This window comes from Triticum dicoccoides, chromosome 3A, assembly GCF_002162155.2.
Source record: "Triticum dicoccoides isolate Atlit2015 ecotype Zavitan chromosome 3A, WEW_v2.0, whole genome shotgun sequence".
NCBI lineage: Eukaryota > Viridiplantae > Streptophyta > Magnoliopsida > Poales > Poaceae > Triticum > Triticum dicoccoides.
Window position 1 is genome coordinate 696,467,378 of NC_041384.1, and position 10,932 is coordinate 696,478,309.

The 10,932-nt window shown below is 45.1% G+C and overlaps 1 protein-coding gene across 1 annotated transcript; it reads right to left on the minus strand.

Annotated features, from left to right (window-relative positions):
- Positions 1-1,410: 1,410 nt before the first annotated feature.
- LOC119270286 (IST1 homolog) lies at positions 1,411-4,764 on the minus strand. Its single transcript, XM_037552284.1, has 6 exons — positions 4,574-4,764; positions 4,335-4,467; positions 4,127-4,230; positions 2,962-3,133; positions 2,726-2,866; positions 1,411-2,648 (listed from the first exon to the last, which is right to left on the minus strand). The coding sequence occupies exons 1-6, from the start codon at positions 4,642-4,644 to the stop codon at positions 1,725-1,727; spliced, it is 1,545 nt and encodes a 514-aa protein (XP_037408181.1). The 5' UTR covers positions 4,645-4,764; the 3' UTR covers positions 1,411-1,724.
- Positions 4,765-10,932: the final 6,168 nt, after the last annotated feature.

Below are 10,932 nucleotides of genomic sequence, written 5' to 3' on the forward strand. Positions count from 1 at the left end.
AGTTCACCATTTGCAATCTTATTCATCAGTGGTGACCGGTTGACAACGTTGATGTCATTCAAAGATCCATGCATTCCAAAAAAAAGCATGCCAAATCCAAGTCTCTTGATCGGCCACCGCTTCAAGGATTATAGTGTAATCCTTTTTTTGGCCGTGGAATTGCCCATGCCATGCATTTGAACAATTCTTCCAACTCCAGTGCATGCAATCTATTGAGCCAAGCATACCTGAGAAGCCGCGAGTTTTGTTCATCTCCAATAGCCTTGCAGCGTCTTCAGCATTGGAAGATCTCAAATACTCCTCGTCTAACACTTGCACAATTCCGACTGCAAAGCGCTTGACACACATGATGGCTTGGCTCTCACCCATGGACAAGTGATCATCAACTAGATCAGCCGGGATACAGTATGTCAACATACGCAAAGCAGTTGTCACCTTCTGAAAGGTGCTATGCCCGAGCTCTCCGGCGGCATTCCTCCTTTGCTGAAAAAACCGGTCATGGCTCGCTAGTTTCTCTGCAATGCGCCTGAACAACTCGGTGCTCATCCTAAACCGGCGACGAAAGTACGACTCCGGGTATGTGGGATTCTTCACAAAATAGTGCCTCATCAATCTGTTGTGGGCATCGATCCTATCCCTCCAAATTTTTTGCCGACCCAAAACCGAACCACCGTGCTTCGGTTTTTTATTGATGTGCATAGCTAGGATCATTGCAAGATCCTCCTCCTCTTCCATATCAAATTCTTCTTCGGAAAAATCATATGACGAACTCATCTACAATGTTCAATATAAACTAGGCTATAAAAACTATAATCAACATGCACCAAATTCATGTAAAAACTGTGAAGTTTGAGCAATACATACCTTGCGGGCGTTTTGTCGAACACCTTGCGGGCGCCAAGCGGCAGTGAGCGGCCGGGCGCTGTTCGTCGGAGGACTGCCGCGCGCAACGGGCGGCGGTGACTAGAGGGAGACGGAGGAAGCGTTTGAGAGTCCAGCGCGCGGGAGCGGGCGTGGCAAATAAGCGGCGCGCGATGGCGTTTCGGCCCGCGCACTGAACTAGATATGCCGCGCGCTGGAGCGCCCGGAGCGGTAGCGCGCACATAAAAAACACTAATATTTCAGCGCGGCGCTTATATAGCGCGGCTGTTGGAGATGCTCTAACAAGAAACCCTGTTTATTATTATAACTGTTCCTAACCGGATGATCCAGCCAAGGTGAGATATTAGAACATCTGAACCATTTTCAGTTCCCTTCCAATCAATCATCCCAAGGTGAGTGAGATATTGCAGGAAAACAAACTTGATCATCATCTGTATTTTCCTCGAAAAACACTAGTAAAGCACGAGTATGACTAAAATTGCAATAAAATGAAAGAAATAGTTACCAGATAAAGTTACACCAGACTCAGATCATGATAATCATTAGAAGTGGAAAATATATTTATCTAAAGAACATCTAACTAGATGAGTTCAGATTGTTCTTTCCTCTACAGGTTTCAAGTTTCAAATGTCATACAACATCCACGCATTTACAATTCACACATTATAAACAAAGGCAATGCTGGTAAAACCGCTGCACCCTTCTTTTTCTGTATCAACTCAGCATACACAGAATTCTCCAAGAAATACCCAAACACTTGGGGGACCAAACAAGGCTTCACAAACAATGTGGCCCCAATGACTTCAAACCAGGCTCAACGACTAATTTGCAGATAACTGAACTCAAGGCTTCGATGAGAAGAGGTTGGGGTAGTTGAATGGATCGTCCTCCAACGATGTTGATCTCTGAGGCACATGAGATGGCGCATAACCCTCAAAGTCATTGGAAAAAGAGTCCTGATGATCAAATACCAGTTTCTGCGTCACCTCAGTTTGATGATGACTTTCCTTTTGGCTATCATCACTGTGGCTCTCATAAACCCTAGTGTTCTTCTTTAGATCGGCAATGCACAGTTTCGCAAGGTTTGCAGCAGCACGTGCTGCTGATGCAGCTCGCTCTGCTGAATCAGCAGCTGTTTGGGCAGCTGAAACCACACCATCCATATCAATATTTTCCCCGCTCTCTATAGGGGAGATCGAATGCACCTGTTCTGGACGATTCGAGAACATGTTCAAATCTTTGGGTGTTTGGGGAGCAGTCACTTCATCAACTGGCCTTGTGAAGAATTCTTGCTCTGTTGGCTTCACTGGAGGAGAATTTAAGGGAATCGAGTCACTTCTCTCCATAGAAGAAGAAGCAGAAGCAAATGGTGGGGGAGAGACAAAAGGAACAAATTGCTTCTTTTCATCTGGTAAAGCTGGCATCCTTGGCTGAGCAAATTGTGGAGAAACTGGGGGTTCTGAACTTTTCAGATAATTATAGAAAGCAGCATCAGCTGTTGGATTCTCTTCCAAGTCAGGTGGGTTTGAGAAATCATGAGCAGACGACTGTGAGCTTTGCACATGTGGACCAATATCTGGGGTTGATTGAGTACCAGAAGCTGGACGAATTGCTGCTTTTGGGACTTCAGGCAAATCCAGTGAGTCAAAGCCGCCATCAGATTCATAATCTTCACCAGGTTCGTCAGTGGCACTTGCAGCTACTGGTTCCACGTGTTTCTCCTTTGGAAGTGGCAGCGTTGAACCACTGAAGTAGGTTGGTCCATTCTAGTGAAAGGGAACATGTCACAAGGTGAGATTCAAAATAACGAAGCAACCACAGTTTCTTGTATGTAAACACTAACCAATAGATCTTCATGGGGTTTAAGATATTCCGTCTCTGTTGCTGATGGATCCCAGTCGATCTCATGCTCCTCAGCAATCTCCTTCAGCAGTTTCATCTTTATATCTACTGGAGGAGGACGGATTGAAAGTAGTTCAATTATCTGCATAGGTATTGATTCGAATCGTATCAGCATCATTCTAATGGTTAAGTAACATAAATAGATTGTACATTTTATCATGGAAGTTGGCATATGACCTGCCGGTTGACCCCAGAATCCGGCATAAGCTCTGCAGCTGCAGCAGCAAATTCTTTCCCATATTTAGTCGCAAACATCATTTGGACTTGCATCAGTTCAGGCAAATCTGAACACCTAGGAGCAGCAAAACAGATGCTGGATATTGCCTCTTTGAGATCTATAGGGCATTCCCTGAAGCAGGAAAGGAAATTTAACAGGTTAGGACAACCAATTTAGCTGCAAGCCTGTGAAAACTGTATAATCACCACATTTGAGAGGATACACTTCACCAACAAATTGATTAAGGATATAAGAAGGATAATTTATTTGTGTGCCTCCACCCAGGGAATTCAGTCTAGACAGATGGAGACCCAAAGAACTACACTGCACAAACAGCAGTATGCATATAAAACCAGGTCTTTCCTTCGGTTTGGAGAAGGTCAAAAGGAGGCAACACTCTGATGCTTACGGGCCACCGGATATGCATCAGTCTCGCTATTTACATAAAAACAAAGATCTGACATAATCTGGTACAGAGACAAACTAAAATTATGCATTTCATTACATTTTCAAACAAATGGGCACATGCACTTTTTTTTGGGAAGAAAGTCAGGTTTTAAATTGAATAGCAATGACATTCATCACATGCCACATCCATCATTCAACTGCAAAAGCAACTGAGCACTAAGCCACTAACAACAGACTTGGGCGAACTCTGGGACTAGAGAGAGCTATAAGTTCAGTATGCCAAGAACAAAAAAGTCATTATTTAGTCACAAACATCATTTGGACTTGCATCAGTTCAGGCAAATCTGAACACCTAGGAGCAGCAAAAGAGATGCTGGATATTGCCTCTTTGAGATCTATATAGGGCATTCCCTGAAGCAGGAAAGAAATTTAACAGGTTGGGACAACCAATTTAGCTTCCAGCCTATGAAAACCGTAGAACAACCACATTTGAGAGGATACACTTGCAACAGCAAATTGATTAAGGACATATGAAGGATAATTTAGTGGGTGCCTCCACCCAGGGAATTCCTTCTAGTCTAGACAGATGGAGACCCAATGACTACAGTACATCGTCTCACTATACATACAGGAAAATAAAGATCTGACACAGAGTAATCAACAAACGCTTAGCACATATGGTTACTGAATAAGAAGAGGACAGGACAGGTGACAAACTTTTGGGCCTCAATGATGGGCAGGCGAACGGCGACGAGCTCGCAGAAGAGCTCCAGGATCTCCTGCGCCGCCATCATGTTCTCCTCCCGGATGATGTGCTCCACCTGCGACCACGGAGAAGAAGCAATTAATCATCAGTCCCCACCCCCAAAGTCCAAGAACCTAATCCCACTCTGCCGCCCCATAAGCAAGCCCACAGTAAGCGTACCCTGATTCTGGCGGTGGCTTCCTGGCCGGCCTCGAGGAGCTTGGCGATGTCCCGGCGCATCTGGCGCAGCTGCAGCTCCCGGCGGTTCCGCAGCAGCTTTATCCGCGGGATGGACAGCTTGAGCAGCGTCTTGCTGCGTTTTATCACCCCCCGCCAATCAGATCAGGAAAATAATCCAATCGGATCGAAATCAGAGCAGAGACCAAGAACTAGGCTCCCAGAGAAGGAAGAAAGCGTACCACTTGGCGGCGCGGAAGCCGCCGCCGGCGGCGGCGCCGCCCTTGCCGAAGAAGGCTTCCAGCATCGACATGTGGTTAATCGAGTGGAGGACGCGACTGGCGCGTGGCCGCGTGGGGGTTCGATCTAATCTAACTGGAGACGGCCAGAGCAAGGAGGAGGTGGAGACGATGGTGGGGGAGGGGCTGGGCTGTGCCGTGTGCGCGTCGAGCCCTGCCTGGAATCCACCTGCTCCACCGCGAGGAGAATCTCGGCCGTCCGTCCAGACACGTGGATGAGTGATCGGGTTGGGTGGCTTTGTTGTCTGGGACTTTGCTTCGCTCCAAAGAAAACTATGATTCCGTCTCAAGTAGTAGTACGTTTCGGTGTGCTAACAAGATTACTACTCCCTCTCTGTTCACTTTTATAAGGCTTTGTAGACGTTTAAGACATTGTGCAAAACAGCTTAATTTTGCTTGTCTGAAACGACTTATAAAAGTGAACGGAGGGAGTATAAGTTTTCCTCAAAAGAGATATTATTATAATTTTTTTACAGGAAGAATATTATAAGTTAGTTATTAATCTGTTTCAAAATCTAAAAAGTGGCCGCGCGCTATTTGGTGTTCCCGAGCGATCGCGTCTGCCACACACATGCATGTGTATTTTTTTTATCTCGTAGCGCATGTGGGTGCTGGCATTAAATGTGTTCACACTACTCTCATCAGTTAGATAAAACAAATTCACGCATTTTTATTTCGGCATTTCAAATTCTTTTAAAGCCATATCTTTTAAACCACACGTCAGAATTCAGTTCACTTTTCACCGATGGATTCATCGCGACGAGATCTTTAAAACTAGAACATGTATGGATATATTTCGATGAAATTTTTGATACTAATTTTGTTGCTATATGGTGCAACTAAAGTACTGCATTGTGCAATTTTAGTACTACAGTGGTGCAACTTTTTTTAAAATCAGTTGGCTTGTAATTTAGTCTAGTTGCACACACATTGATATTTAGTAGGCTTATAATGTAGTCTAGTTGCACACATTGATGTTCAGCTGGCTTATAATGTAGTCTAGTTGCACACACATTGATGTTTAGCTGCCAGAAGGACTAGTTGCACACGTATATGTTCAGTTGACTTGTAATTTAGTCTAGTTGCACACATATTGATATTTAGTTGGCAGGACACTAATTGCACACACATATGCGCAATTGACGCGGCAATAATCTAGTTGCACACACATTTGATATTTAGTTGACATGACTAGTTACGCACATATATGCTCAGTTGGTGCGGCAATATAGTCTAGTTGCACACACATTGATGTTTAGTTGGCAGGACTAGTTACACACATATATGCTCGGTTGGCGCGGCAATATAGTCTAGTTGCACACACATTGATGTTTAGTTGGCAGGACTATTGGCACACACATATGCTCAGTTGACGCAGAAATATAGTCTAATTGCACACACATTGATGTTTAGTAGGCAGAAAGATTATTGGCACACACATATGCTCAGTTGGCGCAGCATGTAGTCTAGTTGCACACATATTGATATTTAATTGGTAGAAAGACTAATTCGTCGAAACATTTCATGCGGGGTCTACTTTTGAAGAACACGTCGCGAGGGTTTCAACGGTGAAAACGGATCTCAATTTCGACACGCGGTTTAGAAGTTATGTCTTTTATAATTTTGAAAACTAAAAATTAATACACAAAAGATGAACGTGAGAAACATTAATGCATCGGCATGCAAGAGTTTTCATGGGATACTTTACGACGGGTGGTCGTTTCCTTTGTTTACTTTTTCTAAATGTGAAAGGGACATGTACTTATCTTATTTGACCGGCCGCTAGATCACTCTACTGGGCAGCCGGCCGTCTAGTAGACGCGCCCTAATCTGTTTGACCAAACAAATTTACGTGTTTTGGCGCTTACTATCAAAAGGGCCGTACGCTGCAACGGAAGAAAAAAACAATCATAGTGTTCAATGGTCATCACCGCACTTGGCTCCATCACCGAGATACACTATCACTCTCAATTTTGTCAAATCATGGATAATTTTTGAAATCATTAACATTTTTTAAACACGTGACATATTTGGAATCGTGAAGAATTTTTTAAATTCATGAACACTTTTAAACATTTCCAAACATTTTCCAAAATCAAGAACATTTATTGAATTCATTAACATTTTATACTAGTTACCAACATTTTCCTAAAATTGCGAATATTTTTTAAAACATTTTCTTGAATCAAGAATATTTCTAGAATCGATGATTTTTTTTGGAAATTGGTGGAACCATTTTTTAAATACACGAACATGTTTTTGATTTAGCAAACATTTTTTTAAAATGCATGATCATCTTTAGAATCAATGAAAAATTTATGAACGAATAAACTATTTTGTAAGTCGCGAACAATTTTTGAATTTTTAGGATAGTTTTCCATTCATGAACATCTTTTGAATTGGTGAAATTTGGTTCAATTTCATTAATATTTTTTAATACACAAAATTTTTAGAAAATTCTTGAATTTTTTTTGATTTCTTGAACATTTATTTTCAAAATGACGAACAGATTTTTAATAAGCAAACATTTTGTTACCAAATTGCAAACATTTTTTGAATTCACAAATAATTTATGATTTATTAACCATTTTATTTCATAAAAATATTTTTAAAAAATTTGAAAACTTTTTGAAGTATAAAAATAAAAGCAAAAAGCAAAAAGAAATTTTTTAAAAACAGGCCGGCCCAAACGGGCGCACTGCATCTCTCAACGTGCAGAGCGCAGTATAGGAGGTCCCTACTGCATGGGCCAGCCCAAAGGAATTCCCCTTTGTGAAACATTTTTTTATCACTTATAGGTGGCGATAGTGGGTAATATTTTGCAACTTTGGGAATAATTTTCGCGACGTACCACTAAAAGCAATAGCGCATTTATTATTAGGTGGTGATTTTGTCCACTTTAGACTACCTACTAAGAGCATATCTAGTCGATCTCGCAAACCAGGTCATTTGGTATAATAACCCCCGGTTTGCGGGATCCATCCCGTATCCCCGTCCCGGACAGATCTGGCAAATCCGGCCTTCCCGAAAAAAATTTGTGGGATCCCGCATCTAGGAGCCCATTTCCTCCAAATCTACGAGATTTCGCCCAAGTTTGTTGGCTCCCCTTTCTCCTGGCGCGAACCCACTCCTGGTCGTTTCAGTTCCTGCCTCCATACCCCGCCGCCGTCGCCGCAAATCCTCGCCGCTTGTTGCTGCCCCCGGCTGCCCCGCGCCGCCTTAAAGCTCCGCCGCCCCCGCGCCGCATCCATTCCACCTAGCTTCAGCCGGCGGGGACGCCTATTTGTGTCTGGTAGTCGCGGCCGATGCCATCGCCATGGATCCGCCCCGGAGCTTGGTGCGCGGGCTTGTAGCTTGCGGATCCAGTTGCTTCGGGCGCTTTTGAGCGGCACACATCGGAGGAAGTGGGCGCCGCGGCTTTGCTTCGGCCGGCAGGGAGAAGAAAGGGTCATGCGGCGCCGCTTCGCTTCATCCAGGAGGGGAGGGGTGGCGCGACGCGACTTCAGTCACCTGGGGAGAAGAAGGGGGCGGCGCGGCTTTCCTTTGGGCGAGGTATGTCCGTTACGCACTGGTTCATGCTCAATTTGGCCCGGAGTATAGCTGGCCAAACGGGCCGGGCCAAACAGGCCAGCTCGCTCACACGCGCGGCACGGCCCGCCATGGGCCAGGCACGGCGCGGGCTAAACGGGTCGTGCCCGACACGCGGCACGCCTTGGGCCGTGCCTGGGCCTGGAGCCTGGGCACACGGGCCGACACGGCATGGCCCATTTAATTTTTTATATATTTTCTAGATTTATATATATATATATATATATATATATATATATATATATATATATACCTAAAATATAGCCCAATAGGCCTAAAAACCAGCCCAACAGGCTGAAAATGTGTAGCCCAGCGTGCTAAACGGGCCATCGGGCCGGCCAGTTTACTAATTAGGTCGTGCCATTGGAAAAGGGAGAGTAGTTCAGGGCATCTTGTAATAACAAGATCAATGGGATAGAATGTAAGATTGGCAAGTGTGTGTAGTTATTCATAAGGATATTTCGGTGGTAGGGAAATGCAAAGGCAACATGCACAAAGTCTCGAGAGAATATCGTAGAGTATCTTTGGAATCTTCTGATGCAGCAGGCAATCATCTGAAATAAGGGGCTCTTCAAGCGGATGTGATCACGAGATCCTAATGTTCGAGTTAGTAAAATGTTTAACCCGAATAGATGAGAGATCAGAGTCCCAGAGTATAGACGAGGAGTAAATGATCCTAATACCACCCAATGGCGACGTGGGCCCGTAAGCCACACAACCAAGTTAGTAAAAGTTTTTCATTGACTAGACTCAACTTCGGCCAAGGAGTTGGAAGGGGGGCTACCTACAGGCAGTCGACTCTGATACCAACTTGTGACGGCCTCGATTCAATCGTACACTAATCATACACGCAAATGTGTACGATCAAGATCAAGAACTCACGGGAAGATATCACAACACAACTCTAGACACAAATTAAAATAATACAAGCTTTATATTACAAGCTAGGGGCCTCAAGGGCTCGAATACATAAGCTTGAAAACACAAGAGTCAGCGGAAGCAACAATATCTGAGTACAGGCATAAGTTAGACAAGATTGCCTTAAGAAGGCTAGCACAAAAGCAACAACGATCGAAAAGGCAAGACCTCCTGCCTGGGAGCCTCCTAACTACTCCAAGTCGTCAGCGGTCTTCACGTAGTAGTAGACATCCTGCGGGTAGTAGTAGTCATCAGTGGCATCGTCTGGCTCCTGGGATCCGTCATCTGGTCGCAACAATCAGGTATGGGGGGAAAAGAAGTAGCAAAGCAACCGTGAGTACTCATCCAAAGTACTCACAAGACTTACATCAGATCTAATCTAAGTATGCATCTGTATCAAAGGAAAAGGGTGGTATCCGTGGACTAAACTGCAGAATGCCAGAAGGGAAGGGGGCAACCGAGCCTATCGAAGACTAGCATCTTCTGGAAACCACCACCTTGCAGCAACATGAGGGAGTAGGGTAACATAAAGTAAAGTAGCAGTAGTGTTATCAACCTCGGCCAGAGACCTTTTTCTCGATTCCCTGCGAGAAAGCAATCCCAGAGCCATACTATCCATTTCTCATCTCATATCCAAGTCTCATCTCCATGTCTCATCTCAAGTATCCAGTTCTAGTTGTGTCGATCGAGATACAACTCCAAGTGTCCGTTACCGTAGGACAGGCTATCGATAGATGTTTTCTTTCCTACAGCGGTGCACCAACTTACCCACCACGCTCGATTAACTCCGGCCGGACACACTTTCCTGGGTCATGCCCGGCCTCGGCCAAACAATACGCCGCAACCCCGACCTAGGCTTAATAGAGAGGCCAGTACGCCGGACTAAACCTATGCCCCCAGGGGTCATGGGCCATCTCCCCGGGAACTCCTGCACGTTGCGTACGCGGCCGGTGAGCAGACCTAGCTACCTCCTTCAACAAGGTAGGTGCTTACCAGTCCAACCCGGCGCGCGTCGCTCATTCACTGACGTCTATTAAGTTTCGGCTGATGTATACGACGCAGAACGCCCATACTATGCCCACGTGATGGTTAGTGCTATCAGGCCAGAGGCCCCTCGGATCAAATATCCAAATCGTAGTGGATTAGGAACGCGCGGTAACGAGCACAGACTCACGATCGATGACACCCCGTCGCCCCGTCTCGAGTACTTGTGACAAGGGCTAAGAATGCCCGGCCACGCCTCGTAAGTATCTCGCGGGCACCTTCCAGGTCAACCCGACTCCACATCACTCGCTATTAAGCTCGCGCGAGTACCCCTCAAGGTCGACCCGTCTTTAGTAACATGGTTCAGTGTAAAGTCATAGTAACCATAGTAACTGTGTGTCTAACACCAAGGTGAAAACCCGAAGAATCACCCCCGGTGAATTCCACTCGATGTTGTCATCAAGGTGAACGTAAGAGGATCCACCGTAAAGCTACACTACGGAGATCTCATCAGGAGTGATGTAAGAGGTTCCACCCTCGGCACTCTATGGTAACTCTGCAGAGTCGTACAACTAGGGGGGTGATGTGCGGTGTCGGGGCCTGGACGTCGATCACGTTGATCAAGTCATCGTACATAAAGCGGGGCAACTAGGACAAGGTGGGGGATCACTGATGAATCACTAACCAACCTATACTAATCAGTTTAGGATAAGCAGGTAAGTATGAAAGCAGGTAACAAAAACAGGCTATGCATTAGAGTAGGATCATACATAAAGCAGTAGCAGTTCTAATGCAAGCATGAGAGGAAAAGA